At 38.4% G+C, this 22,203-nt stretch overlaps 1 protein-coding gene across 2 annotated transcripts in view; it reads left to right on the top strand.

Moving 5' to 3' along the window:
* The window catches only part of SPOPL (speckle type BTB/POZ protein like), a 28,498-nt gene extending 11,196 nt beyond the window's left edge, over positions 1 to 17,302 (top strand). Inside the window, exons 2-11 of one of the 2 annotated variants that reach the window (XR_001556660.3) lie at positions 1,483 to 1,616; positions 1,793 to 1,914; positions 2,176 to 2,327; positions 4,539 to 4,666; positions 8,765 to 8,942; positions 9,037 to 9,092; positions 9,970 to 10,092; positions 10,656 to 10,798; positions 10,884 to 11,042; positions 13,050 to 13,595. Coding sequence is in view for 1 of the 2 variants with exons in the window: in XM_015869112.3 (XP_015724598.1) it covers positions 1,539 to 1,616; positions 1,793 to 1,914; positions 2,176 to 2,327; positions 4,539 to 4,666; positions 8,765 to 8,942; positions 9,037 to 9,092; positions 9,970 to 10,092; positions 10,656 to 10,798; positions 10,884 to 10,937; positions 13,050 to 13,194 (1,179 nt within the window). In the remaining variant the exon portion in view is untranslated. Of the gene's footprint in view, positions 1 to 1,482; positions 1,617 to 1,792; positions 1,915 to 2,175; positions 2,328 to 4,538; positions 4,667 to 8,764; positions 8,943 to 9,036; positions 9,093 to 9,969; positions 10,093 to 10,655; positions 10,799 to 10,883; positions 11,043 to 13,049 lie in introns of both variants that reach the window. The other variant, XM_015869112.3, reaches the window with a different exon arrangement.
* The last annotated feature ends 4,901 nt before the right edge of the window (positions 17,303 to 22,203 follow it).

Raw genomic sequence — 22,203 nt, 5'->3', positions numbered from 1 at the left:
GGCTTGCCAGAGCATCTCTTTTGTTCAGTTTCCTGGGTTTGGTGTGTGTTCTTCAAAATTATGCACTCAGGCGTATTTAAAAACAGGACAAAACCAAGCAATAACCAATCTACGCTCCTAAACTCAGACTCCAGTATGTCTACCTGTTTAAAATTCTTGTTTTCTGTTCTGCAAAGGCATGTCAGCAGCTCAGGGAAGTCAGTCATCTACTGCTAATGCAGTAATTAGAAACTTCACGAAGAGCTGGAGTTTGTGAATGACTTGAAAAATGTACTTAGTCATGGCTTCTGTCAGAAGCTGTAGTAAATAACAAAAGCCACACAGCAGGTTGGAGCAGTCTCTGAAGCACAGATGCCTGAATTAGAAGCAGGCTCAGCGACAGACTGACTTGGAAGCGATGGAGTGACAGTTAACCACCTTTACAAAGATCACGTGTGTCCGACCGCTGGTTTTATGTTTTTGTTGCCCTTTTTTTAGCGTTTTAATTTTAAAAAGGTTCAATTACTTGTGTACGCTAACTGTATTGCTTATTTCATATGCAGCTCAAGACAATTCCTCTTCACTTAGTGTGGCACTTAGCACTGAAAGGATTAGGGATGTACTAGAACTGGGTCAGTCGTGTGTACTGACAACAAGGAACAGTCTATATTTCTTCTTCCTTATTTATTAACTTTGGAGAATTGAAGAGCAGGTGGGTTGAGTGAAGCTGAAGTAAACTCCAAAAAATATTTAAGGTATAGTTTTAATAGTTCCATCAGCTGTTTGAGTAATAGCATTGGTTGTTACCACTGAGTAGGATGTACTTCCAAAAGGTGATATAAGCACTAAAATTCTTGCTTTATGAAAGAGGGATGTTCACATATATCCTTTCAAGGAAATTTTTTTCTGGATAGCTCTGTCTAGAATATCAAAACAAACTGAGAACAAGAATCTGTGTAAATGCAGCTTATGGAGTACTTGTGATTCCTACTTAAAAGAAAACCAGAGAAGGAGGACCAAGCAAGTTCCATCATCTTATACATACAGTGGCTGATGTCACCTGTTAGCATCTGTGGAAAGCTCTAATTAAATACTGAGGACTGCCATAAGTAAATACAGGTTTTATTTGGAAAGAAACGTTCTACTACTTATGGGAGGCCTGCTGAATTGTGTTTTTGATTACACTTGAACACCTTGGTGATCTTTATCTGGCTGGAGACTGAGCTGCTGATTTCTTTGTTCGCTGAATTCTATTAAGAGCTGATTACAGCATCTGCTTCCTTGTCCGGTGAAAACTGAGAATTGTGTTTTTTCCCTTGAAGGCTTTATTTGTGCATCGTCCGGAGTGATTCCCATGCCAGCAGGCTTTAATGTATGAGAGTAATTCTTACAGGAGAAGAGAAACCTGAAGGGCATGGGATAGACCATCCACTGAGGATCAAAAGATGATTATTATGGAAAGCAACCACATCTATATTCATTCCATATTTGTTTTTATTTTAGAAGAATTACTGAAGTTTGGATTGCTGTTCAGATACTATAATCTGCAATAAGTGGCAATGTCAAGGGTTCCCACCCCACCTCCTCCTGGGGAGATGTCCAGTGGACCTGTGGCTGAAAGCTGGTGTTACACACAGGTAATTTGCATGAATTCCAGGAGCTTCGCTTTCTATTCATCATTACCATGAACAAAAAAACCCCGACAAAACAAAACCCTAAACACACTGAATTGTGCTGACAGATTAATATTTTCACAGCTAATGGCTGATATGCAAGCTGCACTTTATTGAAATTTTCTACATCTTTTTTCCAGGTCAAAGTAGTAAAATTTTCCTACATGTGGACCATTAATAACTTCAGTTTCTGCCGAGAAGAGATGGGTGAAGTTTTAAAGAGTTCTACATTTTCATCAGGGCCAAATGACAAAATGAAGTGGTAAGGTTTTCATTCTGCCAACTGCTTTCTTTTTAGTTTTCACTAGCAAAAGTTGCAAAGTCAAGTTGCAAAGAAGTATCAAAACTTTGTGATGTTTTGTTGCAGGTACAGGTTGCTTCTAGTTACATAGTTACAGAAGTCACAGGGGAAACACTTGTTTTAACATCATATGGCATTCTCTCTTAAAAAATGCATATCTGTCTATTTGAAATTACTCTGTGTATGATTTTTTAAAGGCATGTTTTTTTGCATTTCTTTCAGGTGCCTGAGAGTGAATCCAAAGGGATTGGATGATGAAAGCAAAGACTACTTGTCATTATACTTGCTTTTAGTCAGTTGTCCAAAAAGTGAAGTCAGAGCAAAATTCAAATTTTCACTGCTGAATGCGAAAAGAGAAGAAACTAAAGCAATGGGTAAGAGAATCTTACTGTGGTACACACAGATTTATAAGAACCTTCCACTGAAGGTTAGCTTAGTCATTTTTTTCTCAGTTGAGCAGAATTTAACTCTGAGGAGACCTGACAATATCTTCCTTAAGATCCTTTTAGGAACTAAATTAAAAAATCTTGTTTCACACAGTTCTATTCATGGAGCAGTATAAATTGCAGTGGGTTACTCACTTTTTCACTCTGGATTCGTGTACCCTAATTTTTCTAGCAGTTTATTCTCGGTTCCTGTTAATAGAGTTGATTTTGCTTTTTTCTAACTACAGTGAAAGTTAGAGTTCCATATTACATTAGGGTAAACGTTTTTTAGATGCTCCTTTACAATGTTTTTGTGTACTTAATCTGATTTATACTATAATTAGTTTAAAAACATGAATCACGTACCCAAGGAACTAGAAGACTAATAATTGACAAGTTGGTTTAATTGCCTTCTTGTTTTCCAGCATGCAATCACAACCTTTACTGGAAATGCTTTTTGGTAAAGCTGGAATTCTTATTAAAATGTTTGTGAAAGTTGGACTTTACTTAACACTAAACAGTATGAGGTCCTTGATAGTGTAGCAGTCTATGGACATTTTAGACTGAGTATTTAAATAAAACATTTTCGTGTATGGTAAGGAAAATCATAAATGGTGGTATGACTTCTGCAGGGTAGCCTTCAGCCAGATGTAGGGTATAAAAAAGATCACCTTGTCTGTTCCCCTTTGTTGAGTAAATTCAAGTATACTTTCTTTTTTGAGCCTCTTGAAATGAAAGCGCAAGTCCCCTGTCACCTTTCAGGTGTTACCTAAACCCACTTGTAATTTTGAATGTAAATCCACAAAGTTCAGTGCACTTCTATATTACATTAAATGATTTGACTCCTGGGAAGAAAAATAGATGTACATATTTTGCTCCATAATCGTCCACTGATAGATTTTACTGCATCAGTCCTTGCAGGAGTCATCTCCATGAGGCCAATGAGTTCTTAGCCCTGCAGATGTACACAGGCCTCTCATTCCTCCTGTTTCTTCCCCACACTGTTGTGCATGACTATGCGCTTTAGAAAGGCACCCAGTTGTGCTCTTTTCTCAGTAAAGGTGTGAAAGCTGCCCTAAGTGAGGGCTGTTCAGTGTAGGATGGAAGGATCTGAAGATCATTTCCTTCTTGGTATTCTAAATGCTAAAATTCACAAGGTACTAGAAAAAAATACAATTAATTGATGTCTTCAGTTTCTGCAGTAGTAGCAGACCCGTATTTGACACTGCAGAAATTAAACATCTTTTCATCTTGGGAAATTACCAACAGAAATCTTAATTCTTAGACTTTCCAGCCACTTACCATCTGCTTGTGGAGATGCTCCATTTTTATATATAACACATAGTGTTGCCCAACTTTAGACATCCTTTGTTAACTGATAATTCATGCTCAGGCTGCTGCTTAAAGCAGTGCTTGTATAAGATAGGTAAAACTAACATTTTGACTTCATTAGAAAGAAAACACTTCATGCTGTTTTAGTTCTGTGGTTTTGTATGTTTAAAAGGCTACTGATCTTTTAATTTCTGAGGGCTAACGCTGGTTCTTGCTGGTAGCAGTGGCATCGAAGTCTGCAGACTAACCTTAGTGCATGTATTTGCACTGATATGGCCCTGGGAACCCTTTTGTGGCTTGTGACCATTAGAACAGGGAAAATAAAAAGTTTTTTTGTGGGCAAAGCAAATTGTTAAGTTTAAAAAAATAAATGAAAATAGTCATAGAGTGTGGCTTATAAAAACCCACTTGTCAACATAAGGTTTTACGACCAGAAAAATAGTTAGCTGAAAGCTTTCATTTCTGTTTTGCTTTTTTTTCCCCCCCTGCTCTTTTACTTTATTCCAAAGTAATTTGAACTTGGGAAACAAGATTTTCTGTTTCAGAAGGAAGCCCAAATAGATTGTTGTGACAACTGCAGAAGTGTTGTCAGCATGCATTTGCAATGACAAATTCATTGTAATGCTGCTTCCCAATGAACGGTTTCTGTTTTGACGCATCGGCACTCTTAAGCTTGAATTGGAAAATTCTCTTGCTGGTTGGTGCCTAAGATAAATCTGAAGAGATGCTGTGGTTTGAATTGCAGATAGCATCGACTTTTCACATGTTCACGTCTGTTTATATTTTAATTTGACTTGCTTGATCTGTACATAACTGTCTTTTAAACAGAAAGCCAAAGAGCGTATCGGTTTGTGCAAGGCAAGGATTGGGGTTTTAAGAAATTTATCCGAAGAGATTTTTTACTAGATGAAGCTAATGGTCTTTTACCCGATGACAAGCTTACATTATTTTGTGAGGTGGGTATAATCTTACCTTTTGTTTTAAAAATGCTGCTTTATGTTTATGTTTGTTTAAAGAGTAATGTGACAGTTGGCTTCTGTAAATGATAGATATGACAGGAGATGCTTTTACTTGCATTGTCTATGTTGTATTTTCTTTCCTTTTTTGATATACACATATCAAAATGCAGAATAATTCTGAAATGATTGCTTGTGAACTCCATGAATCAGCCAGAATACTCTGGAGCTTGCTGTAGAATTATCTTTGGAAAGGTAGCTGCTGTGTGATGTCTGTAGGAGTATCATTTTATTGAGGTCTCCTTTAAATAAAGAAGTGATCATTTGGAATTCAAGAATTGTTCATCACTGGGTAGGCAAAAGGGAATATCTGTGTGCTGGTCTGCATTTAAAAAAATACAGAAGCACAACTGATAGCTGGAATCTACACTGTGATATTATTTGTGGGTTCAATCAGTGAACAGATTTTTCAAGTAAATTAAACACTTGATTTTTATGGCAGCTGTTGTATTTGGTTTTTTTCTAAACAAATGTGAGTTTTCTAGGATATTTCTTAATGCCGAGAATGAATGTGGAAACTGTGGTATAAATTTAACTTCCTGGAATATTATGAGATGCTTTTATAGTATTGGTTTTGTTGGTAACCTGATAAGTCATTAAAATGGAGTAAAATGCTTACGAGATGTTAGAAATGCAAACTAGAGAAAGTTGCAGTATAAGAACTGTGTATGTTAAATGCATGTTGACTGGCTATCTCTGCTGCCATGAAGTGATTAGTGGCTTAGGAGGATGATAGATGCTTTAAATGCTAATAAGTTTGCTTTGATCTGTGTATTTACAGGAAATGTGTAAAATTGTCTTGGCAAGATTACAATTTAATTATATGTCATTATGCTGTGTAGGAAGAATAATTGAAATGTGGCCCTTGAGACTAGATATTGCAAATATAGCGCATCTTATTTTCACATAGGCAAGTTAAATTAGCTGCATGATAAATTTGTTGTGAATACAGTTATTTTGGTGATAAAAGCAGAGGTAACAAGTGTTTTATGCTTCTGCAGACACTCAGGAGTATTTCCTCACTTGAAGTTTTTGTTGTTATGAATAGCTTGCTATAAGGAGCTCTTAGTGTTTGTTTTTGGATCTGTGTCTCTTTAATTTTAGTGGGAACAAATACCGATCTTGTTTTCCCCTCCAGAATGCTTTGTCTTGATGCTAATTATTGAACACAAGTGTGTTTCATTACAAAACATCAAGAAGTTCTAATGAGTGTTCAAGTGTTTGACCTACCCTGATTGCAAGTGTTGCAGGAACTACAACATTTTAGTTGTACGCAGTGAGGGTTTCAGAATATCTTCTGGCTTGTTCCAAACTGGAGCAAGAAGATTGGAAATGCAGATTCTTTAAGACTCATTTATTTGCACGTGCTCTTCAGCTACTAGAAATTACAGGTATTCTTTGAAAGACTTATTTCTGTATGAAGGTCTGTGTTCACCTTCCTGCTTGTGTCTGAGTTTGAAGACTGACTTATCTTCCTAAGAAGGTTATGTACTTAGCTTGGTTGCTGGTCTTGGTAGGTGTTCAGTAATGATCACTGAATAGCACCTGTACTGGCTTTCTCCTGTTTATCCCACTGCTTTTGCAGAAGGATTATTTGGTCTTCCCAGGCAGCGTATACCAAGATGTTGCAGAATGTTCTCAAGATATGTTGGATATGTCTTCGGACTAAAAACTGAAGGGTTAGGACAAATACATAGCAAAATCTAGTGCTGCCCCTGCCAGCCCTACTGAATATAACTGCATAATTTCCTTTTGAAGCCTCTAGATTATTTAGTTTCACAGAATCTGAGATTTCAAAAGTCTGACAACTATTTTCATTTACTGATAGAAGAGCAATTGTTTTCCTACAAAGTGCTTGTACAGCTCTTTGGCAACTTACTTAGAGAGCAGTATCATCACAGCTTATCACAATTACTGTTGGACCACTAGCTTCAAACTCAAGAAAACAATGACTTTTCACATGTTAGCTGTCATCTTGCCTACTGAACGTGAACAAGTCATAATTCATATATTTTTACACATCCATATACACGAGGATATACAGTTTTAAAAGGATCTGTGCAGTCACTGATGTAGTATGAAAAGCTGTATCTTGTATTGTTTTTTATGACCTAAGTACATCAGATGCTGTGGAATATTTGAATCTCTTGCCTAAAATACTGCTCCTCTTGTTGTTTGCAATTAGTTTTAGAATCTCCTCATCTAGCATTTTAGGGAAGAAATAAATAACACATGAGAGTAAAGCTTATAAACCCCGCTATGAAGTGCCTGAAAGAAATACATAGTACAAGATATTTGGGGGGGAAAAAAAAAGACTGCGGTGTTAATGTGATTGGAGTCTAGATTGATTTTAGTGATTGATTTGCAGCGAACCTCAAAGAACTTGGATTCTAAGCGTACTGTTTGGGTATGTGATAGATGAAACATCAGGTCTGTAAGTTAGTAGTAACTTCTAAAGGTCCTACTAGTAGACAATATAATATGTTTGTTCAGCTATGGGAGGTAATAATTTTGTTCAGTTTTCATCTAAAAAGAGTAACTCATAAAGTGTTGCACAGCCATCAAATATGTATCAGAAATCATTCTGAAATATGTTCTGAAACATTGAAGACCAGCTTGGGTAAATACAAAGAATATGTAGATGACCTTTCTAGGAAAAGTCTGCAGCTAATGAGGAAAGAGATTCCTTTGCTGACAACTTAAAGCAGGAAATTAAGGTGAAGTCTTGACAAGCAAATTCTTTCCATTGAGAAACGATAAGCTTTGTGAAGCTGAGACTCCATTTGTGTGTATGCATGCTTCCCGAGATTGCCTTGTGTGAAAACTGGAGGTTTGATCTTGGAATGTTCCAAAGAGACAGTGTTATTGTGAAAGTGAAAAAATGTTTTCATTCCATTTATTTATTTATTTATTTTTTTAAGGTGGAAGAATAGAAGGGAAGTTTTTATAGTCACAGGGGGGTATGGGATGAAAGGGAATTAGCACTTGGAGGATTTGACTTATTGACTGTCTTAATTGGTTCGTCATCCTCTTCTGAGCTGGTTGGTTCACACTGACTTTCTGTGAAGCTTAGCTGTGCTATTTTTACTTTATGCCAGATTTATGCCTGATGCTTTGCCTCTAGAAATCAAACAGAGCTCCAATCTTAACAATATCAGCATTTTCTTGATATGTAATTCTAATTTTCCATATTTGAGAGTTGCAGTAATTGAAATCCCGTAGCTTTTCTCCTTTAGGAAGGTTTTATTTTAGGGAAGGTTTTATTCTCAGGCAACGGAAATAAAACCTGCTGAGCACTTCATTTTTTCCCAACCGACTGATTAAAAGGAGTTAGAATGCGAAGGTATTTGACAAAAGCAAGTAAGAATGCTGCTGTTCTGTTAACTTATGTGAAAGACTTAAGCATGGAGAGTAGTGGTAATATTCACTTCAGATGCATGTATTTAAGATTAACTAGTTCTGTACAGAAGTTAAAACGTGTGAATATGCATTTCATTATTTTAATTATTTATTACGTTTTATGTTCTGTTGACACACACTTCTCAAATAATGACTTTTAATCTTGCTTGAAGAAACAATTACTTGTGAGAGTAAAATGGTAAAATGAGAGTAAACAAGAGCTATGCTACTTGTGTTTACAAAATGTTTCTGTGCTCTAATGATCCTATTGATCTGTTTAGAGCTTGATTTTTGTATACATAAACGTGTGAAGACTGAACTGTTAGTTTATTTCTGAAATAGGATTAACATGTATTTATGGTGTCAGAGGAACCATATCTTTTGACTTACTGTTGCTTTTTTATCATGTGATGTGTTGGGTGCGTATATGCGCAATGTTAGCCTGTAAGATCCTTTTTGTTTTATGTTGCTTGTAAGTAAACTGTAAGAAAACTATTTTATGGTTCTGGCCTAACTCCAGGGACTCTACTGCGTTTTGCTTTGCTTTGGAATTGCTGAACTTTTAGCAGTAGGTGCTGTAATTTAATTACTCTTGGCATTCAGTTATGAAAGAATTGTCTTGCTGTGATTTTCTGTTAGGTAAGCGTGGTCCAAGACTCAGTAAATATATCAGGACAGTCTAACACAAACACTTTGAAGGTACCTGAATGTCGACTAGCAGAAGATTTAGGGAATCTCTGGGAAACAACAAGATTTACAGATTGCAGTTTTTATGTAGGAGGACAAGAATTCAAAGCACATAAATCCGTCCTTGCAGGTACTTTCTACTTTTGTATTGCTATTACTTTGTTACTAAAATTGCTGAAAGCTTAAAAACTGGTTATATTTAACAAATACCTCTCTTGTTCTAGCACGATCTCCAGTTTTTAATGCAATGTTTGAACATGAAATGGAAGAAAGCAAAAAGGTAAGCCTTACTGAAAACTTTGCACGTAAATACTTGTACACTGTGACAAAGGGATAACTTGCTGAATGTTTCAGGTGTTGCTAACAGGAAGGTGAGTACTGTTTGGTGGTGCATGATTGGAGGGGTTACTCCTGCAGTCTTCTGTGCATGAGTTCTGTGAGTTTCTGAGTTTCTTTGTGTAGAAAGGACATATAGGGCTGGCTGTGGAAAGGTTCTGGTAGACTTTGTTCAGTCAAATATTTATATTTGCTCTAGACAGCATTTTAATTTGTTATCTAACACTTTAGCTGCTAATGCAATTGATCTTGTCTTTCCCTTTTTGCTTAAGCTTCTACTCCCATATAACTCAGTTGATTTGATTAGTACGATATAGCAAAATGTTAAAGTTCTATATGGTCATTAGGACAGAAAGGACCAACAGGTAAGTTATAATTCACATTAAGCTTTGTGGCAGTAAAGTGCTTTTCATTCAGATTCCTTGCAAGCTCTTGACCTGTATAAGTGTTTTGGATAGATAGGTATTAAGTTAGTAGAGAGTTGCCTCTGCTTTTATGGATATCTAAAAAGGGTTGGTTATAGGCAGAAATTATGAAGAGGCAAGGAGATGATCAGCTTGCTAAAGGATCATAATGGATGATCATCATTTAATTTTGCAGGCTGCCATAGTAGCACTTGTGTCTGTGAATCCATCAAGTGCAGTACAGCTGTGTGGCATTTTTTCCTTCTTGCAGTTTCCCAGTGTGAAAACTTTCTCAGGCAGAATTGGAATATAGGAAGCACTTGCTTGGAGTTCTTGATTTAAAGAAATTCAGATGCGTCCCACCTTCAGTAGTGTGCTTTGCTGAGTAGCTTTATATCCATTCTTCTCCTTTACCAGAACCGCGTGGAAATAAATGATGTAGACCCTGAAGTTTTTAAAGAAATGATGAGATTCATTTACACAGGAAAAGCACCAAACCTTGAAAAAATGGCTGACAATTTGTTGGCAGCTGCAGACAAAGTAAGTAACTATAACCCCTATGGTCCCAAAATTGATGTTAGTTTGTGGAACATTCTTCTTCAAATAAATAAATAAATCTTCCTTCAGTTTGATCTATGTTTCAATTTTTGAAATGCCATCAGAAAGTTCTCATCTGAAATAGAGAAAGATGGGAAGAACAAAGTTCTTTATCAGTAGAATTTGTCAGTAAGTCTGTCTTGACTCAAAAGCATTCCAGACTTTAAATGAATGGTTAAAAACAATACACTGTAATCAATGAAGTACAATACACTGTAATTAATTACTGTGTGTCTTCCTTGCTCTTCTTTTACCAAACTGAAGGAAAATAAACTCTTCAATGAGTTACTTTTTGTTTATTTTTAATAAAAGTTCTTTTAATGATGTCTAACCCAAAGTCTTACCATTTGAAGACTCAAATGCAGCATATTGAATTTCCTGTTGCTTCTTAAGCTTGAGAGACACTTCAGTAGTTTCATGGCTGGGCTCGTCTTAAACTGTCTTTTGAACTAACAGTAAAAAGAAGAAATTCAAGGAATAATTAGTGTAGTTTTTTCTTTTATCAGTATGCACTGGAACGGCTGAAGGTCATGTGTGAGGAAGCACTCTGTAGTAACCTCTCGGTAGAAAATGTTGCTGACATTCTTATCCTCGCAGATTTGCACAGCGCTGAACAGTTAAAAGCACAAGCAATAGACTTTATTAACAGGCAAGTGATATTTATGAGAATCTAAATATATTTTCACTTACCCTTTGAATGCCTTCTCAATATTCGTACGTATTCTGTCTTACAGGTGCAGTGTTCTTAGACAACTTGGGTGTAAAGATGGGAAAAACTGGAATAGCAAGTAAGTTTCCCTGCTTCCTGATGTTCTGTACAAACACTGCTACATAGACCGCAGATCTTAAGAACTGTTACTTCATTTCCACACTACTGAGGCCTGTCACTCACTGTAAGTAAAATAGGATTTGGCAGATAATACCACAGTTCTGATTGTGACTTCCCTTATAGATGATACGGGGAGTTAACTGCCCTCTGGTGCGAGCTCATAACAACAGATTGATAGGTTTCAGTCCCTTTCCTGGGAAGTATCAGTGCTGTGAGAAAAGTGGCATCAGCCCTTAGTAAAGGAAATTTTTTTGTCTGTTAACCAGGTTTTTGCCTGGAGCATTGGCAGCGCTGATGTGTTTTCAAGACTTGCTTAGGTCAGTCTGAGCCCATACCACTACCGAGAACAGAAAGGCAATTTTTCTTTGTGCCTCTGGCAACATATTTGTTGCTACAAACCTGCCCATGTGCCAGTTCTCGTACTTTTGAGGCCACACAACCAGTCATGTACTTAGATCTGACTGATTCTCCAAGTGCTCATACCTGCACTAAGCATCAGTTGAGAATATGTCCCTCATACTGTAGGACTGATTGCAGTGTGTACTTAAAGCAGTTCAAGTAAATCATGGAAGAGAAGACAGCCAGCTTCACAGTGAATAGTGGTAAGCAGAAATGTAGTAAAAGAACAGCAGGGTTTTACTTCTTGCTGTCAGAATCTGAAGAACAGTTAAAGAACTTGTGCTATATATACCAGGTACCTTAATAGTGTTTTCCCTGAAGAACTTGGTTTTCACATGTGTCATGAATGAGCACGATGTGGAAAAGGAGAATGGTATGGTAGAAGGGAAATCATGACATACTAAGTAGGAAAACTAATAAAACTCTGCAATCAATGTGGACTAGTCGATGTGTTATTTTTCCTGTGATTTGGAACTCACTTTAGTCTTGGGTAATTGCTAGTAAAGATGCCGGCCATCTTTATTTCCCTGATGTATTGCGGATGATTTAACAGAAGTAGTTTGAGAGGACCTGGCTTAACTGACTGAGAACCGAGGAGTCCAGACTTTGGTGTTATTGCTCAGTGCGCTTACCACTGTTGAATTCCAGCAGAAGATTAAAGGCTGGCATTAGAAATCCCCAAAACATTTTCTTTTTGAGAGAATATACAGTGTAGAGATCAGCTGCTAACTTTATGCCTGACAGTTTCCCAAGACAATATGAAGATTCTTATGAAAATGCAGCAGTGGAAATCTGGGATCAGTGGCTAAGCTGTTTGTTCCAAACTACAAATTTATCCTGTGTCCATGTGCCACGTGTCTCAGCCAGCAGAGTATTTTTCGTTTGCAGAGTAAATGTTATGGTTTTGCTTTATATTATTTCATAGCAATATTGCACTGAGTTTTTACGTAAATAATATAAATACGCTGAGAAAATACATTATTATTTCATGGATGTCAGTATGGTGCTTGCTGAAATCTGTTGTTAAAAAGTGGCAGTGGCTGCTGAAAGCTATTCCGAATGCAGCCTTAGATCTTGTACTGAAAAGAGTTGAATATCCCCTGGTATCTGTCATTCACTGGTACTCAGACTGCAGTCTCTAACTGAAGGGTTCTGCTGTCACCCAGCTAATCTTTCTTCATGACTTTCTCTAGTACACAAACTACTCATTTTTGCTGCTGTTCCAGCTGATACATCTTGTCATCTTTCCTCCTTCCCCACACTGAGTGTATGCTTGTATGTAATGAGATTCTCGCATCTTCCCCTGGTTTTCTTTTCTCAGCAAGGATTTTTTATTTGTTTTTTAGTTATCTTCTTAACATTTTTATTGCTTTTCACATGTGATTTAAAGGTGGTTACGTTACACTGTGCTCTGTATTGGACACAGTTCCCTACCTGAGGTCTGCCTAGTGTTGACTAGAGCAGGATGAGTAGCCTGTGTACTACACTGTTACTAGGATACCCAAATTTGGTTTTGCTTCCCAGCAGTGTTGTTACTGCTACTCATCATGTTTGTCTTGTAATGTGTGGCTGCTCTTCCGCTGTAATCCCGCTCTGCCTGCTCTTCCCCACCATGTGTTTGTGCGTTTGATTTGTATAAGTGTGTGACTGTTCTCAATACTTTTGTTTTCAGCCAAGCAACAGACATAATGGAGACAGCAGGCTGGAAGTCCATGATCCACTCCCACCCTCACTTAGTAGCAGAGGCCTTTCGCGCACTTGCGTCTGCACAGTGTCCACAGTTTGGCATTCCACGCAAACGGCTAAAACAGTCCTGAAATCTTCCATGAACTTAAAGAAATTGAATTGACTCTACTCCTCCATGTCCAGAGGTGTTTTCACAAACCATAACGAGAGTTTTTGTTATCCTTGTCCGCAAAACAGAAGCTGAAAAAGCCAGTTGTTTGCTTTTCAGATGGATAATTTATGGTTTAATCCTCAGCTTTAAATTAGACTGATTACTCTAATTCACTGAAAGGCCTTAAATTATCTTCAATGACTCTAGTCCATATAGTTTAATGTATCTTGATTTTTTTATTATTATTATTTTTTAATGTGCCTTGTCTTTTTGACTAGGCTCTGCAGGATTGCACTAGCTCCATAATGCAGTAAAGTTGATAACTGAAGATTAATTTTTTGAAAGGGATCTTCCATTATTTTCAGAAGAAAAAAGGAAAAAAAAAAGATTATTATAGTTTGGTCCTGTGCTAACTGGAAGGTTTGAACTAGCCTCTCACTGAAAGCGCTTGAACCGGAGGCACAAATGCACCCTAGACAAGTGCTGTGTATGGGGAGAGCCTGTTGACCTCCAGCGAGTACCCACAGGCTATTTATGGCAATATACTGCTTTGAACATAATTTATTTTTCATTGTGGGGGCAAATATGCAATGGTTTGGCCCGAAAATGTATTTTCATTACAGTTTGTAATGCTTATTGTGTGTGTGTCAAAGCTGTCCGAACGGTGAAAAGAAACACAGAATATGAACCTCTTGCTTGTGTTTCTTTGTGGTCCATCGCTAGTTTACATTTAATCCAGAACTGAATGAGAGGTGAAGAGTTCAATGTGAAAAGAGACAAGTTTTGTATATGGAAAAAATATATATCCCACATGTACGGTTACATAGCAAAGTAAAGAACGCATAGGATGACCAAATGTAAATTGAAGAAAATGGGCCAAATGGATTCTTAATATGCACTTTTAAGGTGTAACTTTTGTATGTTGTGTGGTACATATATATTTTGCTTTTGATGAATCAATGAGGTACAGGTAATTGTGGCTTAACTTTTTAGATACGTTTTCAGATGCCCACAGCCACATGGGATTTAGTTTTGTTAGAAGAGAAAGGCATGTCTTTTTAAGACTCGTTTGAAGGTGACTATTGCAGGCTTTCATATTTAAGTGACAGAATACTTTCGCTTATTTGAAAGAGGTAGGTGGAAGGCAAAATTGCAGAGGAGAGGCTTTCCCCATCTCAACACATGCACAGCTTCTCTTAGCACCTGGGAAGCTCCATACGCATCAGGAAGACTCTTTCCCTGGAATGTCAGATGTATCAGCAAGCAGCGACTTGCTCAGTCTTGCATTTCAGTTATTGTATAGCATGGTGGATGGCATTGAAACTCTGCATAATGTGAAAAGGATGAAACGTTTATTAAATGCTTCTCATGGGCCAGTTCTTTATTCCATGAACCTTAGCTTTAATACCGGTGTCCTCGGTGTTTGATAGCTTTGTTTACAATTGAGAGGACAAGTTTGCAGTAGTGCACACACAAAAATGTTTCCTGAGTTATTACATTGAGTTTACTGTAATAGTGATGTGTTGCATTTCTTCTTTGGGAAGACTTGGGTATTAGCAATGGGGATTGGGAGGAGATCTCACCTAATTTATGATCATGTTTGGATAAAGGCTTTACTTTGCCTGTTTGAAAACAAAGAATATATGCAGGGAACAGAGAGGAGGAGTTGTTGACTGTCTGATGGTCTTTTCTCCATCCTCATTTCATTGAGGTTCTTCTGAATTGTGCTAAATGAAGCTTTTAGAGGAAAGAATGTCTACTTTTATAGTCTGGCAAAGGCAAATTGGACAAAAAAAACCCGCTCATGCTCACCCTAATTTCTTAACAAAATAATCTCTAAACATGCTTTCTTTTTCTTACCTTCCATCTAAATCTTTTAGGATGGATAAAGTGTAAAACCAGAAACTTTTAATAGCACGTAAGGCATCAAATTATATATTTACAGAGATTTATCCTTCTATCAGTTTTTAAATATTTATCTAAAATGAGATCTCAGAAGCATTTTTCACAATGAGATGTGAAGGTAATTGTTCCCTCCAAAGCAGTGCTGCTTTTGCTGCATTGTGCAGTGTGTGCGGACACATTATGCCCTCAAATTCACCACTGATAAAACTTGCAGCCCTAACGAACTGAGTGACTTGAATATTCAGTACTGCAATCATTGTGCAGTTCGGCTCGTTCTAAAGTAACAACGTGCAGTAATCTAATGGAAAGCTTAAGGATTTTACAAAGACCCTTTTTTCAGAAGCTTAATAGCACACTTGTACCAAAAAATGTCAGCCACTGTGCTGCAATATCACCTACAGAGTGAAGTGTCCGCTTTTCAAGTTAGGCAGCGTATACCGTACATGATGCCAACAGGAGAGAAAACAGACCACGTAATCTGATTGGATTTGGGTTTATTTATTAGGTATGTTTTGATGTTTGGTCAGCTCTTAAGAAAAAAGGTAAATCAGTTGCTGTATTCTTGAGTGCACTAAAAATCACCTCTTCTGTTCTTTGAACACATGCGGTGTTTTGTCTTATTGAAACGGGATAGCTGTAAATTGCAACCCTCTCCTTTGGATTCAGTAGCTTGTTTTTATCCCCTACAACTCCAACACTTGCCCTTTAAAGCATCAGTTGTCAGTTCTGAGTGCAGCAGGTAGAAAACTACGTCATACGATGGACAGATTGGGGGTTGGTTTTTCTTTTTCAGGATGGAATCTTAGGATTTTTTTCTTAGTTTTGTATACAGATTAGGAATATATTGTATGAAGGTGCCACGTTTTGGCTTGCCAACACTACTCCCTTGGATATATGTGAACCACCGCTTGCATACTTTTCTGGGGAGAACCCTGCATGTGTGTCCTGTGTGTGTGTGCGTGTGTGTATGTATGACTGTGCGGTGTTTTTTGTCAAGAATGACTTTCTAAATATAAGGACTCAATTTGCTGTTAAAATGCTATTATGTATTATATATATATATATAAATATATATATATTTGTTTTCCATTTGAACCTCTCCTAAGGAGATGCTTTGGGTGGAAGAGGCTTCAATAAACAGTCCTCCTTTTCTAGTCCATTTACTGCATGCAGAAGTGTAAACACATCGTGCCTTTTTAGGAAGCCGTTGCAATGAAGGGAAGATTTAACAGGAAACCAAGTCTTTTTAAAAGGTATTATTTCAAGGTGAAGGAGAACGTTTGGAACACAGTAGAGACTTGAGGTAGAAGTTACAGATCATGCTTTGAGCTCTGTTGCATGTTGACTGCTGCTTTTGCAGTTAAGTTTCACTGCAAGAGTTGTGGAATAACAGATACAAGTTGAATAATGGTCTGTTTTATGGAAGCGTGAAAATATTCGCTGTTACAAGCTGAGTGCGTGTCAAAATCACAGACACTAAGTTAGTTTTATAAGTCACTCTTATTCTGATGTTTTTCTCAACAATGGGTGTTTAATATGGCATTCACCTTTCTGCAGGTCAGTAGGAGACCTATGTGGAGATTATTCCTTTTAAATCCTCACGGAAAGGCTTCTCCCTTGGGAGAATAAAGTGATGTGCAGTGTTTGAAACTGTGTTTCGTAAGGCAGTGAATTGCAGATGTGAGGTGTTGCTGCCTGATATGTTGAGTTAGGCTGACTTTTACAACTGGTTGGTAAAATACCTTGATATCTTTTTATTTTGACAAGTGGAATGTTCTTTATCTGATGTTGGTATCTCCTGTAGTGCAGAGCTTAGCTCGTTAGCTAGCAAGTCACTGACTTAATTTCATAACTTGGCTTCTGCTTACAGTAAATGGACTATGTTTGTAAAGGGAATTCACTATTTCAAGTGTTTTGCAAGGAACTTCACTGTATTTGTAACCTGTTTTTTGAAGGCTTAAGATAAATGAGTCCTATTTTAGAAATCAAGCCAGTGAAATGACTTGGACCTGTTTTGGGGTGGAAATGATTAAGAGAATTCAGACGTGTAAACAGTCGTATCGAACCATCCAGCCTTTTTTATCAGCTGATGTTAATGGTGAAATACTTTTTGTACCTTGTTGCTGAAAATATTTTTGCGTTTCAGCACATCAAGTTACAATAAAGTTGTTACTTATACAGAACGTGTCTGTGTGGCTTGTATTTTTTTTCCCCTCTACTGTCTGTATTTACGATGGGCTTCCTAACTTTCTGTCCTTTCAGAAAGCTGCTTTACCAGCGCTGTGTATGGGGCTGGTGTAAAATGTACTGCTGTCCTTCTGGATGCCTTTGGGTAGGCTCCTATTGCTCTGGAATCCACTCATTATTTTTCTGTGTTGACGCTTCAGAGTATCTGAGAGCTTTCTATAGTTCATAACTTGCTGACCTAAGCAATGGCTGCCTTTGTGTGGGCTCCCACAACCGATGCTCAGTGGGAGGGAGAGTTGATGCTATGAAGGTGAGGCTCGTGGCTTCTGAGAGGATGACTTGCTTTACCTACAGTCTCTCTTTCTATCCATGAACACAGGTTTGCAGTGACCACATGCACTGCCACGCACTTCCCATTTACATGGGTGAGGTGGTTTGTAAGAATGATCTATGTAGATGGGTCACGGGTTGTCATCCACGTAGATATATTTAATAAAGTATGTAGAACTGTTAGTATGCAGCTCTGCATGTGTGAATTTGGAAACACTGGACTGAAGATGAAATCAAGGTAGGTTCCCTTTTGTACAGCGATTCAAGCCATTGGAATGAATGCAGTTATCTGCCTTGTGTGGCTATTGCAAGAGTGTTGCACAGTTGGTAATTGCAGCCCTTCCTAAGATGATTTGAGTAACCAGTATGGCTACAGGGGTGGTGTCTCTCTGTAGAATATCTCTTCTGTGTGTAGGTGCTCATGTATGTGGTTGCATGCTGTCCTGGCTATTCGATAACTCCTTAATTTTACCTTAAGACGTCCAGATTTATTCAATGCTCTTACCTGTTTGACTTAAGCTTAATGAGTGCTGTATGTTTGGTATGGAAGAATAAAACCTTGCAACATTTGTGTTCCACGTTTTAGGTGGCTTAAGTTAAAATGAGGAGTTAAACAACAGCACTGCACACTCCACTACAGATTTTACCATCCATATTTGAGCAAATTACGTTAAAGATAAAACTACTTCTGTTATGCGTGAAGGAGCTTAATACTGATAATAGAGGCTACAATTACTGTTAAAGCTGTAGCATTTTTGAGTGATGTTTCTGCTAATTTGGCTCAGTTTCCCCTTGAGTAATACATCTCTACTTCCATCATCTTTCTTGAGGGTGCCTCCTTGTTCTCTCAGAGAAAGCTGGAAGAAATTCACGTGTGGAAGCCGAGTGAAGAACTGCAGATCTCTAATGGGAGGCTTTTTTCTACTTTAGAACTGCAGCACCCAGGCAAAGTAAAGAGGGGGAAAAAAGCAGCTGTGAGGATTCATGAGTGCTTTTGAATAGATGTGTCAGTCCTGTGGTTGCCAAATAATGGGTATTTTAAGTTGTAGGTGAAGTTGATGCTTTAAGCGTAAAACTGGGTTTCTAATAAGTATAAATGACAAATGAGGTTATAATTCCATGCTTGGGGAAAAATAATTATGAAGAGTTTGCTTGGCCTTGGCTAATAGAACAGTGAGTTAAGGTTGCTCTGAGTTCATTTAAACTATATTGGAGCAGACTTCTAGCAGCAGGAATGTGTGGTGGCCGCCCTGTAAAGCACAGAGGCTGCTGTTGCTGCTTTGAAGGTGTTACCCGACACTCACATCTGTGCTGCATTCTTACCAGAGTTTGGAGCATAACAGTATTTCTATGCAGACACTGTAGTTTAATGAGGGGCACGGATATGATGAGAGTAAAGCTGCACTCTGCCTAACTGAGGCGTGTTTCATTTTTTAGCAGTGATGGTCGTGTAGAAAACAAGCTGCAGACTTTGTGCTGCTCATCAGAAGGGAGGCAATTTGTGCTGAATTTCAAGCACTTACAGTTGTTACTTCCCACGTTGCTGGCTGCAGAGTCGGCCGAGCCATTTCTGCTAGCAAAGGTAGATTATGGAGAGGATGCTAAACATTCTAATAGCGTGACTTCTTAAAGCATAGCAGTTTTAATTGCAAGCTAATGTACTTCAGCCTTAATTACCAAGTAAACTCTTGAGTTTTTCTTCTTTTTGAGTTAATTTGTGAACTGTAAAATTAATGTTATGTATTATGTATGTGTAGTTTTCTGAACCAGCTGTGTTAGGTTGATCAAGCCTTGAAATGTTGAAATGAACCTCCTGCCTGCTAGAGAAGCACAGAGCTGAAGTGTTGGCCTGCTCTGCTCAGCAAGGACTGAAGCTCGGCAGGGTCCATGTGCCACCCCAAATTAAGAGCTGTGATGCTCTCCATAGAGCTCCCACCATCTGCTGTAAAAGAAACAGAAAATGCCTGTAAGTTGTTCATCCTGTCCCTGTCAGATCGTACATGGTGGGTTATTCCTCTCAGACACACGTGGGAATTTGAACTCCTGGGCTATGGCACGGCCTGCTAAAAACACTGCAGCTGAAGCTGATCAGAGCTATTCAGCTCTGATGGTTGGTGCAGTGTCTTTCTGCATATGGGCAGCTTCTAAACTACCTCACTGTTCCTACTGTGGTGAATGATGTCCAGAACTTGTTGTGTAGTTTGTTGTGCTTTCTGGCCTACAGTACGGAGATCTTTTTCACCTTTCCCTGTAAGGTCTTGTTGGATTTGCTGTCTTTTTACCCTTTTTATTTCAGAACATGGCCTGGCACTTTAGAATTGATATAAGTAATAACGCCTGCAAATAATCGTTAATAAAATATCGGCACCTTCACTTTCATCACTTATAAGACAAGGAGATGGAACTTTTACCTACTATGTAGCAGTATCACATCAGCTTGAGTCAGCTGAGAGCAAACTACAAGGGGTGTTAAATCGTATAACAGATGAGAAAAGGAGCCTTTTACCATTAATGCCAAAGTAGCAAACATCAACTTCTGACAAGCTGACAGACCAGAGGGCTGAAACTTAATGAGTCTTCATGCTTTCTGTCATGTACTTCAATTTTCTCAAATTATTTCTCCAATTAGTTCTAGTCTTTGTGAAGGAATGACTAATGATAATTAATGCTTTCTTATCATTTGCATATTAGGGCTCCAGCGTCTCTAAATGAAAACATAAGAGATTTGTGTATGAAGGTGAGCCACGTTTCTGTTACTTCTTTGGGGTGTTGGGAGTTTTTCAGCTTTTCAAGTGTGTGTTTTCAACTGAGCAAGGAGAATATGGTGGACACCTTGAACAGGCTCTTATGCTTTTGCCATAGGAAATAATTCAGGCATAACTCGTATCTAACTGATACCTAAGAGCTCTTCTGCAAAGAAAAATCAGTAGGATGTTTTTGTTGTTGCTTCTGTTGTATTTCGTCTGCATTCCATGCTGCTCTGCAGGTACTTAACCTTTAACTCTAAAAACAACCTGGTTTCTGCTTAATTAGTCTTGCCTCTTATGCAAATGCTAATTCAGAGGGCAGAACAGAGATGAAACAAGTACATATTTTCTCCATAAATAAAAAGGACAGCGGGATAAAAATCTGTAATGGATCAGTGGGATGTGAAGAAGCAGCTTGAAGAACTGCAACTCAGTATTTAGCAGAATAATCAGCTGATTTTGTGCGAAGGAGATGCTTTAAAGCTGCTAATGCAGAGAAGTACCTTGAGATTCTAATGAGTGCTGCAGGATGGGACCTTGCACAAGCAAACAAAATAGTTGGCTATAAACTTCCAGCATTCACCTTGTGCTGGTGCTGCCCCATCGTCTCAAAGGGTTGCTGTGTCCTCACCAGCTTCTTGTTAAGAGGATTTTGCCTGTTCTCCACAACTTTCCAGCCTGTAACCTGGAAGGCAGAAAAGAGATGAAGTAAGATCTGCTGAAATTAGGTGTTGGGATAGTTTGTTGCTGGTAGACCCTCAGAAAGCTGCTGGTTGATTCGAGGGCTGTGTTATGCCCATGGCTGGTTTAGTGCTCCTAAACTGGTGAGACTTCAGTGCTAGTGATTGAAGCTACCATGGGATCTGGCACAGGTGAAGGAATTAGTCTGATAGAGCCCTGGAAGCCTGTGAGGGCTGCAGTCTGTGTGTCTGAAATCAGCATCTCCAGAAAGCTACAGAAGGGCAATTTATTCAGATGTGCTTTATCAAAGCAATGGAGTGCTTGCAGCCTCAGCTGCTTTATCAACAGATATTTCATACCTGCCTTGTCACTGGTGTAGTTAAGTATGCAGTAAGGAGCTGGGCAGCAAGCCCTGGTCATGCTCACCTCTCTGTATATTCCATATAAAGTACTTGAGCAGAATACCAAAGCTGGCTTTCCTAAAGCATTTTCTTGAGAGAACTGTTGTATGTACATCCAGAGATTGCTGGGATGAAGTCTAAGCAATCGAATAACACTTTCCACGTAAGCTGGTCCAAGTGCCACAAGGAGGGCATTAGGCAGCACAGAAAACTGTTTAGGTTTTGGAAAGCTACAGGATAGAGGGACAAGGGTGAGGAGGGGAGGGATTAGGCAGCGTTGTTCACAACTTGGAATATACTGGTTGTACCGTTGAAAACAAACCCACTGAAATGCAGTGCTGGTTCAGCAATGCTCTGTGCCACCGAGTTCACACAAGTAATAAAAATAAGAAGCTTATTTAGCTGTATGTAGAGATTCCTATCGCAGAACCATCAATATTGCTGGTACACAGTAGTGCGAGCATAATTTTGTCATCTTTATTGGGCTCTTCAAGGCTAAATTTTGAGTGTCAGAACTGCCTTTTCCTGCAGATAAGAAGGGTTTAAGTGTCTAACAGTGATGCACCTGAGCTGTCCAGAGGAATGGGAAGGGCCGGGGCCTCAGTTCTGCGTGTGCTTCTTTTCTGCAGTCATTTGGGCATTGGTGGGACCTGTTTTGGTGCTGGTTGCATCTTAGAGCCAGACTTCAGCTGTCACCTCAATACCTAATGTACCTCCATGAGCATCCTGCATCATTGG

This window comes from Coturnix japonica, chromosome 7 (assembly GCF_054131305.1).
Source record: "Coturnix japonica strain WE chromosome 7, WE-NBRP24, whole genome shotgun sequence".
NCBI classification, from domain to species: Eukaryota; Metazoa; Chordata; class Aves; order Galliformes; family Phasianidae; genus Coturnix; species Coturnix japonica.
This window is presented reverse-complemented; position numbering and strand designations above follow the sequence as displayed.